We start from the raw sequence: 27,971 nt of genomic DNA on the forward strand, positions 1-27,971 counted from the left end.
CGCCAGAACGAGATCAAGCAGCCGAGAGTTGCTATTCAGTATCGAGTTGATTTGCGTTAAGCCATGCAGGTTGAAACCATCAAGGAGATTGTAGTCACCAAATACGCGTTTTGTTCTAGTCGGGAGAACACGGTACCAATCGAACTGATGTGGTTTGCAATGCTGCTCGAACCAGATTTCCGGTCTGGAGCTAGATACACAGCGCCAATACTTATTGATCTACGAGGCGTCGTTATTTTGACCCACAGCTGCTCTAGAGAAGTGCAAACTGGAGCAGGATCGATGCAGGAGCTTAGGCGTTTGGATACCGCAATCAAGACGCCTCCCCCACGCGATTGGGTACTATTCTGGTGATTGCGGTCGTTTCGAAATACCGTGAATAGACTGCCAAATAATTGAGATGAATTAATGCGGTCATCGAGCCAGGTTTCCGTAAGAACTATGACATCGTAGTCAGAGTCAACGGAACGTTCTGATAATACACCAACAGGCGGTCGAACGAAGTCGGTTGGAGGTCTGCAGAATGATCGATCAGCCGAAACGAGCATGGTGGTACTCTGGAACACAGAGGCAGATCAGGAGAAGAACTGTTTTTAACAAACGCATACTTGCCTGATGTAGAAGGTTGGAAGACTCCTTCACCATTCTCAATCACAGGGCCAGAACGACTACGATGACAGGAATCAGCAAGCGCGACTGGGTTGAGTGGCTCAGGGGCTTCCTTGAGGCAGCAGGCAGCGCGTTCTGGTCTGGAATGTTCCAAAACGTGGCGAGCAAGATCCGGTGCAGTGCTGTATGTCCCATCGGTGATGTGGAATTTGAAGCTTCAGTCGAACCAGCCGGTTGTTTCTCTTGCGGCGGTGAGGCGCTGGCAGCAACGGACGAATCAGCAGCGGAACTGATCATGACACGATCATACTTGCCTTGAATTGCAGGTTGGAAGACCCCTTCTCCAAGCCCACTCACAGGTCCAGGACGACTGCAGGTCGATGACTGGATTAACTCGCATTAAGCAGTATGACTATGATTGCCCTGAAAAGAACCTTTTGATATGAATTTTAGTTGGGACATGCTCAGAAATTTATCTCTTTTGGAAAATCCTGAAGGCCCTGAAAAGGGCCGATGGTGGTACAGACTTAAAGCCTTTGGAAGATGATGATGATGCGTAGACAGCTGGATTCAATGATTGGGCACTCGCAAGAGTCTCGGCCCGTGTCTGTGACAGGTTGGAAGGCCGCAGAATATGTGTCCATCCAGCTAAAGCTCCTCCCCTTTTTAGTTTTTTTCTCGTTAAACTCCTTCTCTTGACAAGTTGGTAAATCTTAGCCTTTAGCAGAAAGACGCTTAACACTTTTTTCGGCGAAGTTATGGTCCTATTTCACGTCAAGGTTCTTCTCTATGTCTGTTCAGATAAATTAGTACTTTTATTTATTTTCTCTATTGCGCTAATACCATGTTGCTCAGAAATATTTGAGCATATTTTAATTTGCCGTATTTGATCTGTTATAGGATGTAATATTAATTTGCCATACAAGATAATATAAAATCAATTTTAAAAAGTTCATGACGTAAAACATACTGCATGGTTTTCTTAACCTTTCAGCTAGCATTTAAAACTTAATGAAGTAATAAAATTGGGCTTTTAGCGGAATGCTTAAATAAAACAGCAAAAAAGGGTTATCTTCCATTTAATTCCGACATATACGTATTTCGACTACAATGTGCAGTAGACTGATGCAAAATTTGAAACTTTCACTCCACAGTGCTCAAACGGTTCCAAATTGGGCCCCGATTAGCCTCCCAAAATTTGAACTTATTTAGTGAGAAACGGACTTGGCACAAACCATTTGAAGTTTATATGGACATTACATGCATCAGTCTAATGTGCAGTCTTCATCAGTGTATTTACTTAAATCTGTGCATATAATGGCGCGCACAAGACGCAAACTACTAGTTTGGAGTGGCATCATACTGCGTAAAAAATCTCATTTCACCATTTCAGCACATTCCGGACAAAGCCAACCTACCACGACCCACATATGGTAGCTCACGCACAAATCCAAAACTCGACATGACAAAATCACATCAGCTCACATTTCGGACCGCACTCACGTTGACCCCCAATGATAATATCGATTAACGAACCACCTCGTCTGCCTCTGAGCTGCTCCTGCTGGCGGGAAATAATATTTCATTTTATTCGATTTCCATCACCTCTGGCGTTGATCGTAAAAATGCAAAACTCATCTCACCACAGTCCCTGGTCGGAGCTGGCGGCGCCCTACCCCCTAAACTGGCGTGGGAACTGTTGTATTTTTCTCTCCCCCCAAATGCAGGAAATCAAAATAACGCTATACGATGCTCTCTATCAGTCGTCCCCTCTCTCACACACACACACACACACACACACAGGAAGTTCCAAGTGATGATGATTGTGATTTGATTGGTTTGGACATAATCATAAGTAATTTGCAGTTTATGTGTGATTTGCTTTGTGCAGTTGTTTGAGGATTTCAGGGTGAGTTCTTTCCGCACTCAGCTCATCTCCTTTGTTCGCTCTCGAATAAATGGTAGTAGGCTGAGCAGTTTGCGTCGGTGCCATAAGTTATGCAAATTCCCCCAATCAACGACGACGACGGCTACTAGATGAATGATTCAATATAACCATAAACGCCTCCCTGGATGGAATCTTCACCGATTAATCCGACAAATAATTGCTACCGCTCGCCTGCTGGCACCATCGCTGGTAGTCAAAACATCAAATTATTAAAACGACTCAATTTTTTATACTAAACTCGAGAGACTCCCCCATAAAACCAATCCATATCAATTATTCAACTATCAACAACTAATAAACATCGACATCAAATTCCCATTCAAACGGTAGACAGCAATAAAAACGGAAATCAAATTTCCCTTTTCATATTATTGGGAATATTGTCCATTAACGAGATTGCTGCGTGAATCTATTAGCACTTCTTCCCTCGGCTCAAAGCAGCCCATGAACCGTTACTGCCATAGGGCGAGCAGAAGAAGAACATGGCCTACCGCCACACCGTCGTCGCCCCCTACACCTGTCACAATCCGGAGCCGTGTGCCAGTTGTAGCAGCGGTCATGTCTTTCCAATAACAATAAAGTTCACTGATAGATGATGGGAACGGTACCGATCGGACAGGAAGAGCTGTGTTAATGCTTCTCCGAATGGCTCTTTACATGGACACCTCTCTTCTTGTGGCTGGCTGCAGCGAGTGTCCACCGTTCGCAATCTCCACACTGGCTGGGGAAGATAATTTCCCTATTAAAAATTAGATACGAACTCACCTTCGGAATCTCTTCATCTCTGGGCATTGTGCGACAGCAACTACCTATCTACCCCTATGGAATGGATACCTTTTTCGGGAGGAGGCCGCCGACGGCCCTCGGCGATCAAATTAACGTTGCATTTTACGTAATTGGCTTTTATTGGCTTTCTTCGATTCGACAGATTCGGAGATCTCATTGGGTGCGATAAAAGAATACGCGGAGATGGCATTCCCCGTGAGTGTATGGGGTACGGACATGCCCCGGGGGCGGTAGGCCTCACGCACTGCTAATGAACCACGGGAAGAGGTCGGTTCGGAGCGCGTGTACGTACTGCACCATGTGGGCGTCCACGCGAGATGCGATCGGTTGAATTTTTTTGATTGAAATTTTATGTATAGGAAAAGACACCTTAGCTACGCGCGCCGCTATGATATGCGACCGACCCAACGACGGATCCATGAAGGCGACGCATGGCAATTTTACGTCATGTAAACGGCAGAGCCTGCTGCGCGCTGCTCGACTACGATGATGATGGGCAGGACGATGACACGCCAACATAAACTTTCAATTAATCGGAGAAGGCATTAACGATCTGGCCAATCCGGACAGTACCTAAGTGGCTGCCGTTTTGGATTGTTTTCTTCTTTTCCGAGTTGCTATCGCAGATGGCCCGAAATGTTGTCACATGTAAGTATATAGTTAGGGGGCGAATGGGTAAACGATCCGATCGCGTTGACGTCACCCGATGATATCAAGCTGATGAAAACAGTGAGGGGCAGGGGCGTGTGAGTTTATCTGGGCCAATATGGGAAATAATCGGCAGGTTTTTGCTGAATTTAGCAGCTTCTAGCGGAAAGCTTCGCAAACCAAAACAAACGAAACGGTTTACGTAAACAATAATGTCATTGCATTTGGATGAAGCACAGCAGGTTGTTGTCGCCTGCTTTTGGATTTTTCAATTCAAACTACACGACCGATCCGATTAGCTCAGAATTACGATTTCACTCTTAACTGATTCATGTCAACTGTTAAACCAATTGGTTACCCATGCTGACAGCTCTACTTTCAATTAACATAGCTAATTGGAAGCAATATTCATTTGTTACTGTTCGGGTGGGGTACCTAGGGGGCTACTGAGGCCTGTACTCGAAAAAAAAATGCACCAGACAAAAGTGTTCGCCAAAAATTTATTTCAAGTCGGATTTTCTTGAAACTTTCAGGGAATGAACTAATACAAATGGATTACGTTTCGGCATAATTACTTTATTAAATTTCCTTTCCATCGCTGAAAGACCGCACCTTTCCCTTAAGACCCCTCATTACATTTTGTGCAATGGTGGAGCCGACCCTTTTTGTCACTTTCATCAATTCTTTCTTTAACTCCAGCTCGTTCTTAAACACCTTGGACGATTTTCGAACTTTGGCCTCCATTATGGCCCAAAGTTTTTCCACCGGACAAATCTCTGGTGAATTGGATTCTTTAAGGGTATTGAGATAAATGCATATTCGTAATCTGCATTAAAAATGGAACCCAAACTTAAAATTTCATCAATTTTTGTGCACTGGAACTATTTTAAATAAGTACGATTACGTTTGCAAAAAATCACCTTATTAGCACCCCTCGGTGTCACTTTGTATGGGAGCGAGCTGTCAGTTTGTTAGTTTAGTGTCAAACAGTGAAGTTATTATTTTGCTTTAAATCTTGATTTAAAAATCGTGAATATTTCTCACTGTAAAACATCGTCGCTAAAACATTACCGCCATTTGTTGAGTATACTGTGGTGGGGAGTACGCTGAACAGATGGCGGTAGTGTGTAAACGTCAAACGCAAGGGATTTGACTATGCGCGCCGCAGGTGGCGGTACTACCAACTACGATACTTTTGAATTGACCGTTAAATGCTTGTTCGATGAACAACTTGCGAGTGTTATGTCTGTTTGTCTGTGGTGTGTGGGTTCAAAAAAAATATCGCTGTGCTCCGAAAACGAAGCTCTTTCAGATGATGTATAAAAAACGATACATTTTTCAAAATTAAAGAACCCAATTGGGGGGGTTGGCGGTTTTTGGTACAAAAACAACGTTATTGTCTTTGTACCAATCCAACGTCGATCGCGCGTAATGGCATGATGCCAGGTTCAGCCAAAATAATGTCTCGCCTCCGTGGGACCACAGGAAGGGCAACATACGCTTCTGGGGGCACTCGGTGCGGTAAATTTCGCTGTTGATGGTACCCATTGTGATGTACGGTTTACTCAGTTTACCGCATATGGCATATGGCCTGCCAGAGCTAGTATTTTTTGGCGAATTTGTCCACTTTCTTCTTCATTATGTCTTCCGGAACATCAAACCGTGATTTGGCAACGTAGAACTCCAGCCCCGGTATCTGCTTTGCGTCTGCCTTGATGTAGGTTTCGTCATCCATAACCATACACATCGGTTTCATTAACCACTCTCGATACAGCTTCCTTGCGCGGGATTTGACAATTTCAAAAAGTTTTGACAAAATAGGATCACATTTCTGATTTTTTCGAATAATTTCTAGGTTTACAACACTAGGAGCACCAGATAACCCTTTAATTCCGAGACTTACGTGTTCTATATCGGTTTCCTCAGGCAAGGGAAGCCGTTAGAGTGCATCTGCATGATTCATCAGTCTACCAGGACGATGCTCGATCACATAATTGTATCCAGCAACAATTAGGGCCCACCGTTGTAAACGTGCTGCTGCAATTGTCGAAGTACCCTTGGATGTAAATTTGGCACCGTATAAGTACTTATGGAACTTTGTAATTCCAAAAAGGACAGCTAATGCTTCTTTATGCACCTGAGCATAGTTTACCTGAACAGTTGTTAGAGTCGATGATGCAAAACAGACGGGTTTTTCAACATTATCGACTAGATGTGATAAAACTGCTCCGACACCATAAGGACTGGCATCGACAGCAAGAACGATTGGCTTAGACGGGTCATATGGTTCGAGAAGATCATGTTGAAGCAGTAAGGACCTCGTACTCTCGAATGCTTCCCGGCACTCTGGAGTCCAAACAAAACGATTGTTTTTACGGATCAATTTGTATAGGGGACGAAGTTCTATCGATAGATTAGGAAGGAATCTATGATAATAATTAAGTAGCCCGATATATGCTTGCAGCTGTGAAACATTTTCAGGTGCGGGGGCATCAATTATCGCTTTTACCTTAGACTCGCTAGGGCGTATACCTTCCGACGTGATGGTATAACCTAAATAATCGATCTTCGACTTGAAAAAATTAGATTTTGTCACATTAATCTTAACATTATGATTGTTTAGCTTCTCAAGAACGTGGTATAGATTTATTCTACAATCATCCACGTCTTTTCCACCAACAATAATATCATCCAGGTAAGCTATTCCTGGGGAATTGATCAGAATTTGATCAATTATCGATTGAAAGATCGCAGGGGCGGATGTAATCCCAAAAGGCATCCTGGTATAGCGAAAAAAATCTCGATGGGTATTTATGGTACAAATACCCTGTGATGCATCAGACAATTTAACTTGTAAGTAGGCTCCAGACAAATCAATTTTACAGAAAACTTTCCAGGTAGCCACATTAGCCAAAATCTAATCGATTCTGGGTAGAGGGTAATGTTCAGCGGTTATGTAACGGTTTAGCGTGGCTTTACCGTCCAAACAAATACGCAATGATCCATCTTTCTTTGGGACAACCACGATTGGACTTGCCCAAGAAGATGATCGAACTGGAATCAAAATGCCTTCCGCAACTAAATTTTCTAAACCCTGCTCAACTTTCTCGCGAAGAAGAAACGGAACTCCGTATGCCTTGTGAAACACTGGCGTAGCGTTAGGTTTTAGAACAAGTTCCGCGGAATAACCGCTAATCGCGTCTTTATCAGTGTCGGACACTACTTTCGGAAATCGCGTTTGAAGCTCGGACTCAAAAGAAGGTTCTAAACTACTCACGGACTCAACTGAAAAGATTTTTCTCCAATCCGGGTACATCCAATCCAGACCGTCTCGACCCAGTAGCGGACTCATTTCCTTGTCGGTGGGAATCACGGACAGTGACGATGCCTTCCGGTTGAATGCGTTGACCTGAAACAGAGATGAACATCTGAGAAGTAGGAACAAATAGACAATTCGAGAAAAATCTATGATACGTATCGGACGAGATTACGCTTCTGCAAGCTCCACAATCAGCTTCGAATTCTAGACGGTGACCTTCACAGTCCAGCGACACAAATTCTGGCAAATTGATTCGGTTCAATGACTTCGAACTACCGTTGCTTGAAGAGGGCAGTTCACTGACACTCGGCCCCAAGATAGCTAGACTGCTACTCCTTGAAACACATGTTGCTTGCATTTTACTGACTATGACGTGTAACTCGTTGGATTCATCTGGCTCATCAACTACGGCCAGGAGATTTAGACGGAGTACTTCCACTTCATCTGACATTTCTGCTACGCGATTGTTTCCACTGGTTTTCTTTGACAGACGACTTTTTGCTAGACAGCTTGTAGAGACATGGCCTTGCTTTCCACACGTATAGCAAGTCCAATTGCGTGCTGGGCACGTGGCTGGGTCATGATGCCGACTGCAGCGATAACATGGCCTGCCGGACTTCTGCGAAGGGTGACTGGATGACTTATTTTGCTCCTTTTCCTGCTGGTGCGATCTGTTTTTCAGCTTTTGTTAGGGTTGCTAACTTTGGAGACAACTGACTTGACATTTCTTTGTTTTGGCACAAAGCTGCTTCCCAACACCTGGCAATCGAGCATGCCTTCTCAAACGTTAGGTCAGCTTCGCTAAGCAGCTTTTTTCGCAGCCCTTGATCGGTAATTCCAGCGACAAACTGATCTCGCAATGCATCGGTAAGAAATGCATCGTAATTGCATGATTGAGCCACTGCTTTGAGATTGATGATGAAATCGGTGATCGACTGAGTGGCAAGCTGTTCGCACTTCCTAAACTTGTACCTCTCTGCCACGACGTTTGTGGTTGGAGCGAGGTGTTTTTTTAAGAGGGTGACCAGGACCTCGTATGATTTCGTACGAGGGTCCTCAGGCGCGCATAGTCTGACCGCGACCGTATACAGACTAGGGCCCGCAACGGTGATTAACACGGGGACTTTCTTTTCATCCGGCGTGTCGTTCACCAAAAAGAACATCTCCAACCGGTTGAGATATTCTTCGATGTTCTCTCTTAACACGAAAGGTTCAATCTGACCAAACATGCCCGCTCGAATCACTACAGCTCCATTGCCATCTTCTTTTTTACTGAGCCTTCTCCTCCTTGCGACATCGTGCTTGATTGAGGTTATGTTCACCGACCACGCTGCACACTTCACGTTTCAATATTAAAATTCTATTTTTATTTTAATCCTCGTCGCCAAGTTTAACTGTTGTGACTTCAGGTAATAATTGCACGCTTTTATTAAGAAACACTAACTAACAACTTTATTTGATATTACACTTGGTTACACTATGTCTGTTCACTTCGGTGGTCGGTAGGCAAAGAGGACGAAAACACATCTCGTACTGCGTACAACCTTATTTGCTATAATCATTATGGCTACTTATGAAAATAGTTGACATTTTTAAAACATTAGGATAAGATCCAGACTATTATGCTATTGAAGAGCTTGGCAATAATCTTAGAGAGTGGACCAATGTTAGCTTTCATCAAATCTGCCGGAAGATTATCATACCCTCTGCTTTTCCTAACATCAAGCTGACTTATTAAGATGCTAACTTCGTTCGCGCTAGCGGGTCTCAGGAAAATCGAATTATTAACACACTTTACAGGTTTCAAAAAATCGAAATTGTTCTTTGGAAGTTTTTCGGCCAAACTGTTGCCAATGCCAGAAAAAAAGCTGTTGCTCAGCTCGTAATTTTATTTGTTCACTATCTTTATTGCGACCAAAAATTTCATTCAGCTTTTTCCACACATTGGAATGACTAGAGCTATTGAGTATGTTTTCATAATATTCTTTTTCGCACCGTTGCTTAGCAGTTTTAACTTTTTTTTTAAACATGAACCAGCATTTCACCAACATGCACATCATTAGAATTGCTTTTGACTTTTTCGAGGTAATTATTTTTTATTTGGATCAGCCTCCTAATGCTATGTGTCATCCAAGGACAATGCTCACCTTTTACTATGACAATTTTAGTGAATGATCTGGTGCACTCAGTTAAGAGTTTGTTATAGGTTGCAATCAGAATATTTAGAGTAGCTTCAACATCATCAGTAATTTGAAGATCATTCAAAAACATAGAAAATTTATGTTGGAGCTTAACACGATCGATAATATTCATTCTCAGTTCTTGTTGCCTCTTTCCATTACTCAGGGAGAGAGACGAAATAAGGTTTAGACGGAGTAGCACTAGATAGCCAGCCTTCTAAAATATTCTGAAACTCGTTGTAATCAAACGAAGGTGGGCGATAAGTACCAATAACGTTATACATATGGCCCCGGAACTTGATCTCTAAATGGACGTAATGCAGGCCATTGATCGTTTGACTATCTATCAATTTGTTATCCAAAGAACTTTTTACAAATACAGCTAAACCATCTGAAGATTTATCACGGCATGAGTAACATGCGCGATAGCCTGGAATATTGTAAATACTGCTATTCTCCTTCTTCATCCAAGTTTCACCGACAACAATAACATCAATATCCATTTTACATTCATTCACAAAATAAATCACCTCATCAATTTTTTCAAAATCATTTATCCCTCTAACATTCCACTGAATGAAATTCAATCGATTAGTGCCATCCACATCGCATTTTTTTATTAAAATCATGCAAATTATCATAATATTTATTCAAAATCATAATCTGTGTAGAATCCATTTTTCTCACATAGAAACATAACCGAAATCAAAAACAAGGAGCGCAAATTGATATTAATGTGTATTTTCTTCCGCTTAGCCGAAGGAGATTCATTCTCATGCTACCCCGACATAAACAAAAAAAATACCCGACATCAACCCGACATTTGTTCGACATCGACCTTAAATTTACTTTACACTGATCTGACATAGGATCGACTGGTCTGCTCGGGACCATATTGCAGGGTTTCTTCCATACTCTACTGTCGTGTATCAAATGATAGTGAGTGACTCAAGTGACAGTGACGATGATGTTCGAATGAGAAAGGGGCTCTTCAAATGATAAGCATGTGAGAATCCGTTTTCACAGAATTGATTGAGTGGTTGTATTGGTTCATCTTCAATCGAATGATATGAAAATTGCTGCATACAACATTGTCACAGGAGTTAGAAAGTTGCCAAACTATCAACTGAGTTTTGAGAGTTCCAGTGGTTTCAAAAGCTCCAGAAATGCCGGAGACCCAGATGGTCCTAGAGTTTCAAGAGTTTAGGAAATTTATGGTGTATTCGACGTTTCCGAAATTTTAATAGTGTGGAATGTTATCGGAGTTTCGAGTCTATTTCTTGTAAAATTAACTTTTCTCGCAGTGTAACGGTTGCTAGGTGTTCCGAAATCAAGATGTTGTTTATGTTTCATAAACTTTTGGAGCAGGTTGAATTTAAAGAGTTATCGAAATTCTAGAAATTACTATCGTAAGTGGATTAAAAATAAGAACAAACATCACAAACTGATGGTGAGAAAATAAATAAAAATGATCTCATTAGGGGAGCAAAATAAGACTGTCCTCTATCGAATCGGTGAAACAAACGTGATAAGGCTTTGTCCCCTGGCATAATTACTTGCTCAAGCGCCTATGCACAGAGCACTTGCCTAAAGTAAAAGGGTAATAACTTTTTGCGCAGAAGTTTGATCGACTTGCAGGCTTCGACAAAGATGTTCTGCATAGATTTTTCAGGCATGGGTGGTTATTAGTATTGAGTTATTTGAGATTTTTTTCCAACCAAGAGAATAGTTTTTTCCTGTTTCCCATACAAACATAAAAATGTTTTTGAAAATCCAGATCATAACCTAATTTGTTCAAATTTGGTACAGTTGTTGGGAAACTCAATGTATGTAGATCGAAAAAAAACAGGGGGCTGCAAAGTTTGCCCGCCCTAGTGGGCGAGCAATTGTCATTTCATTGCCAACAAAAGCAGATGCGTCTAAATGAAAAGTTGCGCTTGGCTTCCATTGTCGAACCCGAACATGAACCAGCGTCTGGCTGAAAATCTCCTTAATAAAGACAACCAACCTTCCATTGTCGAACTCATCATTTTCGATTTCAGTCTGACGTATTTGTCGGTCAGTTATTTGGTCAACCCTGCAGCACTAACTTAACACGACAACCTCAAACCCACGCTTCCCCAGCGCTAAACCGAGTGACAAAAACCCCGAACCTCAACTAATCAGCTCGAAACTATAATCCAAAGTCACATTTCAACGCATGCTACGCCAAATCAAAGACACACGCGTGCATAATTGGAGTGTCACGGCTTGCCTAGATTGGCCACCAAGTCAAACGCACTCTGTGCGAGCGAGGCCGGAATTTCTCTCCTCCTGCAGCACGAATCTCGGGCATTGTGTGGTGGTCAACTCAAAATCAACCATATTAAGCCCTCCTGAATGAAGCGGAAAAAAAGGTCTCAAAAACAAACCGTGAGCGCTGCGCTGTGCCGGCTTGATTGATAGATTTATTTCCATTTCAGCCAGATTTCGTTTGCCCGGCAGGGGAGGGCGGAGTACAACAACTACCGACCACCACACTAACTGGCCCGTCATGCCGCACCAAATTTTTGTGACGAACGATGGTCGTCGCAAGGCTGAATGCACCCCCGGACGATGACGACGCGTCGTTGTCTATTGGTTATTGTCCTACGACAGCGGCGGTTTCCAGCTGTGCGACCAGGCTGCCGTTGGACAACGGAATGAAAGCGCAAAAAAGTGGGCTAATCCATCAATCGGTTGCCTCCCTGGCCCGGCTGGTTAGTTAAAGTTAGTTTGGCCGCTCCGAAACGATGAAGAAAACCCACAACGAGCGACGCCAAAGAAGCAATGATTATTATCATTATCGCCGTGCCATCTAGTGGGGTGATTACGAAAGACGAGCGCGCCCGCTATCATCATTATCGTGCTTTCCACTCCCTTGGTGCAAAAAATTTCCATAACTGTCCAACCGACGTTGGGTGGGGGGGAGCGGGTGTAGTTGGCGCTGTCCGTCCATCTGGCCACGCGATGTTTATTTTATGATCAAAACCGGATAACATGACACTAGAGAGCCGTTTTCGGTTGGTCACGTGGCTCGGTATGACCGCGGGATACAGCCGTCGCCTGCTAATAGCGTTGCCGTGGCAAATCATGCCCCGGGCGATCACGCCTTCGCGTCGATTCTAGATCATAGATTTATGTTTGGTTGTGGGCCAAATCTTGCCTCCATTCTGTTTCCAGATCAATGAGCGCTAAAAAAAATGTGAGCAATAAAATTACGGTCGATTCACGGTGTGTCGAATCGCAATTCAGCACCGCTACACAAAATGCACAACCGGAAATCATCCTCAGGACGCAACAGCAGCAGCAGCAGCAAGGCAAAGAGAGACAAATCAATATTTGCATTGTAGATATTCCATTTCACAGGGAAAGGCAACCGCTCCAAACAAAACACCATTCAAACGGACAATTACGATGCAAATTTGCCACCTGCACTGTGCACATTGCATGTGTGATGACAGAGGCGACCAGCTGCGGAACATCTCAATCGGGTGCTAAACAAAACACCGTCATCTTAGCAATCCATGACACAACGGAAATGGTAATAGTAACGATAGTAATAACGATAGCGGAGAAAAGCAGGCGATTGCGTGGAGTGCACTTTCTGCACTGCATAATTTGTGCTCTCGCTCTGCGCCTCCTGGCTCGGATCGGTTTTTATTGATGAGTCACGATTGTATGTAGATTTCCGGTCCGGATTTGCAGCGAATCTTTGCGGGTTCTTGACTGGGGACGGCATTCTGGAGGTTTTGGTTGATTCAGCAGTTCGGTTTAGTCAGTTTTGGTTGATGCGGTAGGTGAGTTTTCATCTGTTGTTTCTTCTCATCTTGGAATTGACCTTAGAATTACATTTAAGCTCTCTTGGTTTGAATTTTAGAGCTACCTACGAATTCTTTCCATAGCTGCATTAGAATTCTTCCGAACATTTACCATAAATCAAGAGGCCATCAGAATTAGCTTGGAAGTGTTCCTTAGATTTCCCTTGAAGTTCTCCTCACAACTACCATTGAATGCTTCTCAAAACTAAATTGGAATTCCAAACTGAACTCCCTTTGAATACTCCTCAGAATTCCTCCGGAACTATTCAAAAGTTCTGTTCGCATCAAAATTCTTCAGAAATTATCATGGAAATGCCATGAAATGCCAGAATCATGCCAAGAGCCTCGAAAATTTACCAATATCCTTTATTTTGGTAATTTATATTCAAATCTGAAATCTGGAAAATTATCCAAGTCCGACATCTGAATCTTCATTTTAAAATCTTGAAAATTTCTTCAAGCATTTCATTTTTAAAGGTCTAAGATTTTAAAAAAATTCCAAAGCCAGCCGAACCAACCGACAAGGGGCAAGACAATTCAATATATTTCGAAATATTCCCAATATTTTGATTTATTCACGGGTCACAGGTCCAGACACTCTTCAATCACGAAAAGTTGCAGCAACTCAAACACGTCGTATAGAAGTATCCACAACCGATTTGCCGAGTGGAAATAAATTTATCAACTGAAGTGTGCTGCTGGGATTTTTCCTTAAGGCTGTATTCTATTTAATGAACTTTCACTTAAATTTGACACTTCGAAAATAAATACAAATGTTCGAAAATCCATCTGTTATTGATCGTTCGATTTTCGAAAAGGTGTTTGTCAAAATTGATTCATTGTCGGTCAGAAATAAGTCTGGTGGAATAACTGGAATTTATTTTTGAAAATATTCCACCTGTCAAATTTAAGTGAAAATTCACTAAATGTAACAGCCTTTGTCTGATATCTCAAAAAGTTCTCTCGGATCCCAATTAATTCAATTTCAAAATATCTAACAAAAAATCAAAGCACCGTGAACCCCCGTTAATCTGAACGACGTTTCGAGAAAAAACGGGGTTCATTTTTAATTTGAACTTCTAGTAACCCTATGACCAGCAGAAAAGCGAGTTTCTGGTAGCCTTATTTGCTGTTTTGTTTTGATTCTGCGTTCCGTTTCGCTTTACTCCATGCCATGTGCTAAATGACGTTTGAGACATTTTTAGTTCGCATGGCTTGCAGATCCACGGGGTTCAAACTAAATAGTGTTCGTTCAGATTAAGAATGGTCAGATTACCGGCGGTCTACGGTACATTCCCTTTGTTTGCAAGATTTGTGCTAATGGCCCCGTTTAGACCGGTAAGGTTCACGGACTTCCAAAAATGGATATGAAATTTTAAATTTCAGGGACTTTGAAAGACTTTTTCACCCTTGATTATCTATTATAAAGATTGTAATCACCAGTTTTAACACATTTAGGATGAAACTAGTTCCAATCATCATCTCTGTTGATTCTCTGAGTAATTGCAGGTGATCTGGCAATAATGGAGTAGCAATTGGGGGCGGTCAACCATGCCCATGAGAATAATTCATTACCTAATCAGAATAAATTAGGACTACTTACGGATAATTGCAGTTTCAATAAAAAAAACTAACTGAAGCGATTTATCGGTAAACTCCATCGGAAGACATCTTATCCAACTAATCTGCATCAAATTCATGACAAACATTGGTTAAATACTGTTTTGAAACAAGGATTAAAAGTAAGAGGTTGTATCCAAGACACGACCCTTGATTTGACGTAGAATAACGAAAGGCAGTTTTGATTGAGGCGGGTGACACATCTAAATCTCAATTTTAGATGCTCAAAAAATCTCACACTAGCGAATCAATCTTCGAAAAACCTTCTTGCATTTCTCGCATCTACTTGCATCGCGCATCATCTTTTTGCAGGAAATCTTCAGAATCGTCATCAATCTTCTTTCTATCTACTCAGCGTGCGAGTAGCTAGCCACAGCACAACACAATCTTTCCTGCAGCGTAGATAGAGTCGCCCTCCTCGGTTTTGATGTAATAACAAAAGTAAAGTAAAGAGTAACTCGTTATCAGTTAAAAAGTTCGATAGGTTGAAATACGGAAGCAGTTGAGAGTTATGTTTTTGAGGTGCTCAATAGAGACCTTTTGAAAATTGATAGTCTTAATTTTAACAGATTCGTAGAAAAATGTCCTATCGATTGACGTCCCAACAAACATTGAATGTTGAATAAGAGCTTATTCAGGCAAAAACAAGCTTCTTCAGCTAAAAAATAGCTTATTCAGCTGATGATCAACTCAAATTGTTTGTTGGGGTATATCTGGATCAAGAGCAGACCACTTAATAAATACATGGTATGTTAGATTTAAACTTGCGGGAACTAACATCCGATTGATGACATTGACAAGTGTCCAGAAAACACTCTTTAACCAATTTATGGTGGTCCTGAAAAGGACCGTTTTGTCGTGATGGTTGAGTAATGCTTAGCTATTAGGGTGTTCAAAACAGATGAGACTGGCGAGCTGTATGTTGTTTGGAACGAGGGTGACGCGCTTGGCATAGATGGCCCACAGCAACTCAAGAAAAGCTACTGAATCCGATCAGTAGCAGTGCAGCTTCTTCCTCCTTCTTCGGTGAATGAACGCTCATGTGGGCTGCAACTCGCTGCTTGCGGGCAGCCTTTCGGACACCACCACACACGGTGTTTGAATAAGCACCGTTCGGTGAGACCGGATGGAATTTGATTTTGAAATCTGTGTTAGGGAAGTCCTTTTTGCAGAAAATCGGTGATAATTTTGATCACCATTACAACATTTGGACATTTGAGAAATTTTCAATTATAGAAAAATTTCCAATCGATTGGCTTGTTTAAAATTAAAATCCATCCGCTGTTGACAGAATTATAAGTGGAGAAAACCTGACCACTTTTCGTAACGCGGTTGATTTTGGTTTTTTGAAAATGCACCCTCAATATGTTGCCGAATGAAGTAATCCTACGTCAAAACTCATTTTAATAAGAAGCACGTCTGGAGCTGCCAAACAAACAAAGGGGCAAAATTACTGCACGAATCTCGCATGTTTCATATAGTGGACCATTTATAATCCAAATATGAGACATTTTAGCTGATTTCTGATTCAACCCTATCGGTCATTATCTATATTCTTCTAGACGGTCTATCATAGGATGTAATCAATCCTATAATGGACTCTGGGTGGTCCATAAAAGGTTAATGATGACGTCAACTTGTAATGCAGAATATCCTGGGTAAAAGCAAGTTATTTACTTATTTTACATATCAGTCATACAAACGAGAGGGTAAACGAGTGCCTAATGTAAACAATGCATTTGATTGTCGATTTGATTTGATTTACTACGGATCTACGGATTTGATTTACTACGGATTCTTTTTTAAATCTCAGAAGATTTCTTCCGATTCTAAAAATTTAGACTCACCCCTTTGACTGTTTTTTGGAAAGCGGCTATAACATTTAGCAATGCAGTGGAAACAAATTTATCCATCTACGGATTGTACTGTATGAAAGTTAACAACACTGGCCAGAGGCTACCGGTTAAGGTGGCAAAATAAAACAAAACACGAAAGATACGATACACGCTGATTGGAGATACATTAAATTGGTGATAAAATTTGTCACTGATGACGAAGGTTACAAGAGATAGATCTTCTGAAAAAGCAAAAAGAATTGAGTATTTCCAGGTCAATTAGCAAAAAAAAATAATGAGTTTCAGGCTCGACCTTCTACGATTTGCATGAAACTTTGCATAATTTGTCACTCTACACACTTATTTTGTCCCAGTTTTTTATTTTTCCTGTGTGTCCCAAGTGTGCCACACTGTGCCGACTGTTTTTATTTGTGAATAATGCATATTCTGGCAACCTCAAATGTTTTGTTTTGTCTGTTCGAATCCATTTGGAGACTGAGCTCGGAGGAATAATTAATCAGGAAAAATTGAAATTTCCGCTGCCGAACGATGCAGTTCCGGTATGATTGGCCTTGGCATCGGTGCAAACACCTCGATGAAATCAAGACAAGTTTTTCAGTGGCCAAGAAGCGGATCCCTCCATCCGGAATCGCTGCAGAAGTTTGTCAATGTAATGCTCCTGGTCTATGGCTACCATGCCATCGGATCGGTTGACCCGGAGTCCCAAGATGTGCTTGACGTCCCCCAGGTTCTTCATTTGAAACTCTGAACACAGTTGATGCTTGACTTCATCCACCAGGGCTTGATCGTTGGAAAACAGTAGCAAGTCGTCCACATAGACTGAAATGATGATCACCTTTCCGTCACCTTGAGTTTCCAATCCACCTTCTGGTTCCAGATACGGCTCGCCTGTTTTAACCCGTACAGTCGGCACAACTTCGTCGGTTCTCGCGCGTCCCGGAACCCTTCCGGTTGTTTCATGTAGATCTCCTCTCCATGAAGTTCACACTGCAAGAATGCAGTCACCGCATCCATTTGGTACACCAGCAGATCGTATTTGGCTGCCATTTCCAAGAAGTAGCGCACGGTTGCATACCGTTCCACCGGAGAATACGTTACGTCGTAATCCTCGCCTTTGACTTGGGAATACCCTTTAATCACCATCAATTATGTCATTCGATGGAGCCATTCGGACCCGTCTTCAGCGAATACACCCACTTATTTTTGAGTCTCCGTCCCGCCGGTAGATCGACAAGGTCCCATGTGTCGTTATCGCACAACGACCGATGCTCGGCCTCCATTGCGCCGATCCAGTCATCGCCGACCGGTCGTTCCAATGCCTGCTGAAGCGTCTCGGATTCGCTAGCAATCTGTGGAGTAGAGGATGACGGAAACATACCATTGCTAATTGAATTATTGCTCCACATGCCACTGACTGGGCGCTCCCAGTCCCTGTGCCCAGAATCGTGTTGCGGTCCAACATTTTCTTCCTTTTCGTGTACCGGGAGCGCAGTGATGAACGTCGCTGGCCTCACTTGGCCATGATGGTCCTGTGGAAGGGCAAGATTTCGAGGAAGGATCGCTGTACGTCACCTTAAAGTCAGAATACTTGCCAGGTACATTGCGCTCCCTCGCGCTGCGCCTCGTGGTAGGTTGAAAAACGTTCCGAGTTGATTGCGGAGGGAGCGCACTAAACTGCTGCAATACAACTGCATCGGAATCGTCTTCTTCATCATCTGCCTGCTCTGGTTCCCCGGTCCGCTCCGGGTGCTCCGTCTCTTAGCTCAGGATGATCACATCACGATTCACGAATTCTTGCCTCGTTGTTGAGTCGTACACTCGGTATCCTTTTGGAACAGTCAGCATACCCAACCAGGATACACGGCCTCGACTTCGGATCCCATTTCTTCCGATTAATTTTTGGGACATACGCCATCGCCCTCGATCCGAAAACTCGTACATTTGAAACGTCTGGCACCGTTCCAGTGAATTCTTCAATTGGTGTCATTTGCTTACCTTTTGTTGGCGATCTGTTAATCAAGAATACCGCCGTTGAGGTTGCTTCAGCCCAAAACCGCATGTTCAATCCAGCATCGAAGAGCAAACATCTGGCGCGTTCTTCGATCGTCCGGTTCATCCTTTCCGCAAGTTCGTTTTGTTGCGGATTGTAGGCAACCGATGTCTCGTCACGGATGCCGCATACCTTCAAGAACTGCTCGAATTGATTTCCGACATACTCGGTTCCGTTGTCGTCTCCATTGGTCCGCATAGGTCCGAATGGACCAGCTCCAGCAATTCAGTGGATCGCCTACTCACCGACTTGAACGGTTACTTGTGATGCTTACCTTCAGCACACTCGATGCACGTTGGTATGTCCTGGCCACGGACTTCGATCCCAGCAACCATTGACGGCTTCACACTGTCCAGATCCAGGTGAACCGTCTATGCCACAGCTCCAGATTCTCCCCGGGTTTTACCCATAGCCCATCCACCTCCGTACCGGTCGCGATGATCTCACCGGTGGACTCGCTGGCTACATCGAAAAAGTTCCTCGAGACATTGATCCGGTACCGCTTCTCGCAAATACGGGCCACCGAGGGCAGGTTGAACGCTAGGTCTGGAACGAACAGAACATCAGCGATATCTAGAGTACTGCACATACTTTTTACATCGGAATCCAGTTTGACGCTGCTGACGGCCGGAACAGGAACTTCGGTTGAATTAGCCACACAAATGCTCTGCGAGACTTCTTTTTTGTTGATAAATGCTTGCTCGGATTTACACATGTGCCGTCCTGCTCCTGAATCCATAATCCAGTCTTCAGTCTCCAGCTTCGATTTCATGCACGCCATCAAAGCCGTTTGCTTTTCATGGAATCCTTTCTCGGGCTTCGACTTCAGCTTCACCTGGCACTCGGACGCGTGAACGCTCGCATTTGAAACATTGTACACCGGACTTATCCTTCTTCTTCTGGAACTTCCTTTCACGAGTGGCTAGCGCTCCGGCAGCACCGCTTGACTTGACATTGGTATCCATGGCGACGTCTTGAATAATTTTTGATTTCACCTGAGCTCATCATCCAACACGACACCAATTTCTCCCAGCTTGTGGCTCGTGGGCATGATTTCCTCGATGTACTCTTCGACGGACGAACAATCTTCCAGCTCCAACTTCCTCAGCAAGCTTATCTTCCGGTATCGTCCGCAGTCTTGACACGCCGTTTTCAGACTGTTCCAGGCCTCCTTCGCAGTCTTGGCCCGCTGGACAAGGCTGTAGTTGTACGGTTCAATACTAAGGCAGATGGTTACCAATGCCCTGTCCGACAAATCCTGGTCGACTTGAACACCTTCCGGGGAATCTACTGCGCGGCAGGTTCTCTCGTGGATCATCACCATCCGCATCGCAAAGGTCCAGGTCACGTACATAGTTCCCCGTCCTTTGAGTTTCTGCACCACCGGAAGCAAAATACTGCCGCTTGGAATCCTCCCATCTTTCACCACTGACGCATTCTGTATTGAAGTGCCACCAGTTCGGTTTCCAGAAGGCTCCAAGTTATCTTCGGAACGCCGAGTTCTTCCCATGGCTTTGCTTCTTTGGTGACTTCGAGAAAAAAAATTCACTTTCGGCTGGTAACAACGGCCGTAACTATGGAAACTTCCCTGGGCCCATAACCTGATAGAAACGTCTACTCAAGTTAGAGCCCAAGTAACGAATGAAGTTTTATTGAACAATTATAAAAGCGCTTAGTATGTTCTAACAAATTCACACTCCTTTAAGTAGCTCATACATTGATGGATGGGGGTATTTGAGGTATTTCCTCAAATCCACAGACAAAAGAGTGCGCGTTTGACTTGCTCATATACTGTCTTAAGGCCCAAACGCAATGTGGGCGGAAGCGGAACGGAAACGGAAAGTTTGACAGTTGTCACAAATGACATCAAGATGCCTAACCGAAGTCGATTTGGTTGTAACTAGTTTTCAATCAGACAAGTAGGCTTACTTAGATCGGGCTTTTCCGCTGCCATTGCCGTTCCGCTTCCGCCGTCATTGCGCTTGGGCCTTTAGGCTGTGGAATAGTGCTAGCGACGTTTATCACCACCTAAAGGACCTACCTTTAGGAAATACCTCACCCATCAACGTATGAGCTAAAGGAGGTAAAGAGTGTGCGTTTGATTATTATTGTCGCATAAATGGCTCTTACCTCAATTCCAACTTTTTTTCAATTTGCGGAACTATCAATCTATCATATTTAGAGCTTTCTCTAGGTAGTAAATTATCGCACTAAAGCTTCATGTTGATATAAGGATAGCATTGCCTCCCAACTCATAACAAACAATTGTGCAAAGTTTCAAGCAAATCGGAGAAGGTCCCATCAGATCGATTCCTCATTTGGCGTGGAACTGTTCAATGTTTAAAGGACTTTCGTGATTTTCAAAAATATACGTTACGAAAGTTTGTTATCTGGGAAACCGTAGCTTTTGAATGTCCAAAAACGTCTTCCAGAGTTCTTCAAGCCCGCTTCTGAAGCATGCAAATGTTTCGTATTCAGCAGTCATTCGAAAAAAGAAACAATCCAAGAGGAGTTAGAAAACATAACGGATTTAGCTGCACTAGGTTCAAAGATAAGTTCATGCCAATATCGGGCATTTCAGAAAAGTTTATTCAAGAGAGCTTGTCACCAGTCAAAGGGCATCTTAGGTCAGATCGAAGCGCTTATCATATGATGATCCAGGGAGGAGTTTGGATGTTTTCTAAGGGTACCTAAGAAAACTTAAATGGGATATTGAGAGGTTTTCCATGAGAACCATAAGAGTATTCGGGATTATACAGAGGATTCAGATAAATTTCATAACAATTTTCAAAGAAATACTCAAGGAGTATTCAATTCTGCACCCCTTAGCCTGTGCCGAGCGTTTTAGCTGAGCCGAAAGCTGTACCAAGCACTGTGCCGATCATATCGAAGTGTGCCAAGTAACGTGTCAACATCGCATATGTTTGATAACCCTAAATTTATAATGACTTTCGTGATTGTTTGTGTTGACAAGTTTGCTGCAGTTTACAGGTTGGCCTTTCAAAGATATTGTAGGAAGTGAGACACAAGCTAATACCATAGAGGTAACTCTAAGACCAGAAGGTCCCGAAGCAACGTGCTCAACTTTTTGGCTCAGCTCTGGTACTATCTTCGGTCCCAAGCTAATCAATGCACCCCTCGACACATAGGAAAATCCAAGAACCCCTAATTTTATCTGTCAAACTTTCATAGCGAATCAAAACAAATATAGTGTAGTACTAGAATATCAACTAGAATGGTATAATGAGAGAGAGAAGGATTAGTATTTTCCATTTAATTCCACTACTTTATTTGCTTATCCTTGACAGATACGCGTATTTCGTCTACAATGTGCAGACTTCTTCAGTGTCTTGTACTAATACTCGACTGACCTCAGTCGAGTATTAGTACAAGACACTGAAGAAGTCTGCACATTGTAGACGAAATACGCGTATCTGTCAAGGATAAGCAAATAAAGTAGTGGAATTAAATGGAAAATACTAATCCTTCTCTCTCTCATTATACAGGTATTCCACTAAGACGCCCACATTCATCAGGAACTAGAATGGGGTACGTAATCGATTTGCTTGGGACCAATAGGCTAGTCAAGTAGTGAGCCAATTTAAAATCGTTAGTTGCCACCGGTTGCTAATACTCATTCCATCCTTTTCGCAGTGAACCAACAGAACGTGTCTATTGATCTACTGATTCAACCAGCATGAAAAAAAAACCCAGAAACACAATCACCATTTGCTAGCAGTGAAACAGCCATGGCATGATCATTTTCACAGCAACAGCACCACAAAATCTCATGCTAACACTATTACAATTATCACATCCAATATATGGACAACCCAGTTGTTCATTTCTGGAAGTAGTCTTCAGTCAGAATCTAATCTATAACCTTATTCTAATTTCATCTTTAAGATTCAGCTTGGTGCTGCTTTCGGTATCATTCTAGAAGAGTACGCGAGCTCTTTTCATAAAGGGTGACACCCAGTTCTCTACAGATGATCCGGCCGGAGAACTGTTGCTAGCTTCCATTCTTCATAGACTGCCACCACGAATGATCATATTCAGGATCATGTTGCTTCAGGACAGATTGATTGGAATATCTTCAGTAACAATCGGGGCAACTAGCTTCAAGTTGGGAACCGGTCAAATGACGAATTTCCAGATTGTTGTCACCGGTATTCTGAAGGTTCAGTTGATCTGAGAATCTAAAAAATAAAAGGATTTTTTTATGACTTAATAAACACATTCCAAAGGGGACCGATAGTATTCGATCGGATCATTGGTCCGACAGGTCCTATTAGGAGTCCACTTCGCATGGGATTTTTTTACAAGCACTAACTTCACTTTGGAGTAAACAAAGTAGTAACCACGGCAATGAATAAATATCGATTGGAAAAAAGTCAGTATTCAACAGTGTTGCTATTTTATTTTATATTGATTGAGTCATATGCGTCAACATGTGCCTTAAACGTGCCCAACAGTGTGCCTCGTTGTTCTTTGGCACAGTGTGTAGAGTTGATTACCCCTTTGAAATACTACTAATTCAAGACTTAATTGAATGAATTCTACTGTATTCTACGGATATTTCATAAGACGTTAAAGAGAACCGTTCGAAATTGCCCTTGATCCGTTCGCCAATAACCGAGACTGTTCAATTATTTACTTTAAAATGTCAACATCCGACTTGCCCACAGCTTAAACTTTTCCAGAAACCTCCCAACCAAACTCTCACGATCGAGCTTACGATCGCAAATCCATTCTCATTAGCATTCATTTTCATTTTGGTTAATGTGCCCCCTTCTTTCCCGCCTTCTTCCAGACGTGCACCACCTGAAGACCATCAGCTCAACGGAAAATGCATCACTGCCATCAATTGCTGCCACTGCCAACCGTCGTCGTCGTCGTCATCATCATCACCAGCACCACCAAAGCAACCGACAACCGCCGGCCAACTGCGACGACTCGGCAACGACGTCATTAATTTCGATAAACAGCAAACCTTCGCGGCCTGCTACGCCCCGAAACCCGACGCGTATCAATTTAAAAAACATTTAAATTTTCGTAATCTCAATCGGTCTTCGCTGCTTGGTTTTTTATTTATTTTTATTTTTTCGATCAAGCAAGTGGCAAGAACCGTTTAGTCGTTATCTGGTGCAGCATTTCGCAGCGCAAAGTGCAATCGGACATATTTATGTTGGAAATCATCACGAATGGCATAATGACTTCATCGGGCATGGACATAAGTGAATCGTTTCGGCCTGAGGATCTGGGAAAGACAGATTTTTTCGACTTTGTTGGCGGTGCGGCCGCTGCGGAAATGACCGTCAACGGAGCAACCGGAGGAGGAAGGGCGTCGACGGCGACGGCAACGACGACGACCGCAACGTTAACGGGCAGCACGGCGACAGGAGGACAGCCCAGTATCCCGTCGGCGGCCGACCGACCGCCCGGCGGTCCGGGAACGGGTGGAGGCGGTTCCAAAAACGGCGGTCCGGAACCCATTAATGGAAGTCAGTCGACGGGCAGTCAGGCGGGCTCCGGGAGTGGCCCCAGCAACAATAACAATAATGGCCCCGGCAGTAATCAACCGTTGCAAGGATTCGATCAGGTGAGTGCCACCATCTTTCTTTTTTTTTGGGAATGCATTCATCATCTTCATCATCACCAAAGTTGGCGATGAGAGAGTGCACTCAACTCTCGTGCTTTGAGTGGCTCTTTTTGATTTCGCTGTCTACTTTGATTTTTTTTTTTATTTCACGCACTCACTTACTACAGCTCACCTTGATCAAAGCACTTCGGCGTCGTTGTCGGTTTATGTTGGATGCATTTCTCCTCATACCCCTCCTTCTAACCGGCATAACAACGACGACCGACGAAAAGTGGTCGGTAATTGTTAAATTGCTGTTTCAATCGATATTAATTGGGTCAATAATGCTTCAATTTTTTTCAAAGCTCCGTCGAAGCGGAGCACCAGCATGGTGTTTGACATTGAACTAGAAGATGGGTGTGGTTCGGATTGCGATTCGGATTTTTTTTTGCGGATTGCTAATTGCGAATTTTAGTGATTAGCTGCTCATTATAAGCTTACATGTGAACGCATAGGTGATACGAATCTGGGCAGCCGAAAACATTTAATTCGCGGGAATTGTGGTGGTTCTCCATAGACTTTATATGAGTCCAAACAAGGAACACGATTCCGTGGCAATCGTGCATCCCGTCCGGAATCACCACCTGCAGCAATTAATGCCCAGCTGAATGTGCTCGCCTCCCGCGAGTAATCCACTTATGTGCAATATTTACAAATTTGTTTATCGCAAACAAATTCCAATCATTTCATTACACCTTTGCGAGGCTTTAATCTGTTGACATAAACGACGACACTAATAACCGTCAGCGGACGTCTGGGCGCATGGCAGCGCACCATCATCACCGCAGTAGGCCCAGTGTAATGCTTAAATAATTATGATACCATGACTACCCAGCAACATGGGCTCCTGCCAGTTGTCTAGTAGGTAGGTACTGTGGAACGATTACTTCATTGCACTCCATCGATTATGATGACGACGATGTCGATGAACATGCAGAGCTGATAATGGTGATTAGCGGGTATAAAATCAAGCAAAGCAGCCTAGATTTCATTTAACTCGATTAGCACTCGATTGCACCCAGTGCGTGCGTGCGCGGCCATCGTGTTTTGCAATTGTGACATTTCAACGACTTGCTTTGGATGGTAAAAACAGTAAAATTTTCGAAAAAGAATTCTAATATTTTTCCCACCCTTCGGGTCAAAATCGTGATACGAACAAATTCCAAGCGCACCTGAAGGAAACGATTCGTATCGAATAGCCGCTCAATCCAAACAACCATTCGTCGGCAATGCTGGATGGAAACTTATCTAATTAATTGCCATACTGCACGCAATCCCGGGCGCTCGTCGCTGGAACTCCAATCCGTGCAACTTGTAATCGCATTTTAATCGGATCCCTTCAAGCACCATCCAATTAGACGGCACAAGAACATTATTCCCTGGCCGGCGGCGGTGGCCCAAGTCGATTAATTAGGTCGTCGAAAGTTTGACAGCTGCGGGCGAAGCGATCGCAGTAGGTTCCGACTTGAGGATGAAATTGAGTAGTAAGAGCCTACTACTTTGTGCGTTCCTGATCCTCTATACTTTGAAATGGACGCTTTCGCTTTTCGTGCGGCGCGTTAATTGATTGAGGAAGGGAACGGATGGATGGATGGAACTGGTTTGTGTCATCCCGCACGCTGTGAATGGTGGGTTGTTTGATTTACGCGGAAGATGCCACAGTTGTAAATCATCGTCATTCATACGGGTCTGCAGGCTGCCTGCCAGGACGTGGACGGTTCAGTGAGATAATAAACTTTCATTAGATGCTTCGCCGAGGCAGAAGCGCCTGGCTTCTGCTTCTCGTCGTTGCAACAGCAACAGCAGCTCCGAGCACGTAGCATTAAATATAATCTTCATTTATAATCTATAATCGTATCCAACGAGCCTCGGCCAAAGCCGATCTCAAAGTTCCAGTTACCATTTCATCTTCGCTAACGACACTTGTAGTACAACCGTACGTGCTCCATCCATACGCAGGTATTAGCAAACATAGAGCCACAATTTCCAACCTCCAAGACACAGCCTAGCGCACAGTTTTAGGTCTCTTTCATTAGGAAAATATATTACCCCCATCCCAGCTGGTTAGTCGGTTGGTCGTCCGAGTGGTAGTCGCTGGAAGCACTTTTGCTCCCTTCTACCAGAAGGACCAGTTTAGGCTCTATATCTTCTTATCGACAGCACCCAAGCAGCGCATTTGCTGCTGCAGCACCGTCATCATCATCAACATCTTCCTTGGCGATGTGTTTGAGAGGTCGACTCGGTCGCTGGAGCTGAAATTTATTACCCACAACGACGACGACGACGACGACGATGGTCCTACGCTTCTTCTAATCATAACTATCATAACATACATATTTATTCGTCTGCTTAGTTTGCAGTGGCAGCGAGCAACACTGGAAGCTCCGGAGCGAATTGCCCGGTTTGTGTTTATCGAAGCTGGCGCGAAAAACGATCAGTAGCTATAGATAAAGCTGAGTCTTTTGACGGTTTGGTTCAGCTCGGAGTGGGTCCGATTTCAAAATCGCAGCAGGCCTACCGTAAATGTTTGAGAAATTTTGTCGAATCTTAAAATGAAGTAGGCCATGCAGACTGAGAATGTACATTAGCTTGTAAATACGGTGAACTCTCTACCGCTCGTTATTGAAGGGACCATCGAGTTTTAGAACAACAATCCCATAGGAAATAACAGTGGTTAAAAAGTGAACATTCTCGAACTTAATAGTTTTCTGTAGCCTGCGTATATTTTAGCGTCTAGGTGTATTCAGAAGAAGTTCATTGGTCGTTGCTCCCCATTTCTTGGAATGTTCACCTTAAGTTTTTCTGAAGATAAAACAGGGTGTCTACTCAATCCAAGGAATCAAATTCCCTGAGTTTTCCAGGTTTTTCCAGGTCGGATGAAAAAAATTCCAGGTGCATACAAATTATACACATTATTATTTTATCGAACCCCCCTGTTTGCTGGTGTTCACACTGCTTGCACATGTCGAAAGAACTGTCAATTTAGATTTCAAAACAAAACTGTATCAGGAATCAAAAGTAAATACTTCCATCATGAATTACCGGAAAATTGCTCTAGTTTCGGCAGACGTATTTGCTTTTATTATTTTAAATAAAATGAGAAAGAGAAGGTGAACTTTGTGGAGTAGGAAATGGTTGCTCAGGAGGAACACCGGCAGGGATTTGGCTCATCTTGTTCATCAAGAGCTGCTATATGAAGAGGAAAATGGATTTCAAAACTTCGCCAGGATGTCGATACCAACTTTAGACAAGCTAGTGGGAAAAGTTCTCACTAGATATACATGATTCCTTGAGTTCTGAAAATTTCTGTTAACAACTCAATTCTGCAAGGTCTTCAAACCTTCTGACGTCCCTGAAGTTTTGTTTCTGTTCTCCGGTAAAATTTCCTTAAAAATCAACAATCTTTCCTGACAATCTGCAAATGTCTCGGTAGTTCTACAGATTTCTTTGAAGTTCTGTGTGTTCTTCAGAAGTT

At 43.1% G+C, this 27,971-nt stretch overlaps 1 protein-coding gene across 2 annotated transcripts in view; it reads left to right on the forward strand.

Annotated features, from left to right (window-relative positions):
* Positions 1 to 27,971, forward strand: part of LOC135712558 (probable serine/threonine-protein kinase tsuA) — a 466,235-nt gene that overhangs the window by 421,909 nt on the left and 16,355 nt on the right. For both annotated transcript variants that reach the window (XM_065235520.1, XM_065235521.1), the window contains exon 4: positions 23,669 to 24,457. In XM_065235520.1, coding sequence (XP_065091592.1) covers positions 24,041 to 24,457 — 417 coding nt within the window. In that variant the 5' untranslated portion in view covers positions 23,669 to 24,040. The remainder of the gene's footprint in view (positions 1 to 23,668; positions 24,458 to 27,971) is intronic.

Source organism: Ochlerotatus camptorhynchus, unplaced genomic scaffold (genome assembly GCF_037179485.1).
Source record: "Ochlerotatus camptorhynchus isolate MF236.1 unplaced genomic scaffold, CSIRO-AGI_Acam_v1.1 ptg000493l, whole genome shotgun sequence".
Lineage (NCBI taxonomy): Eukaryota > Metazoa > Arthropoda > Insecta > Diptera > Culicidae > Ochlerotatus > Ochlerotatus camptorhynchus.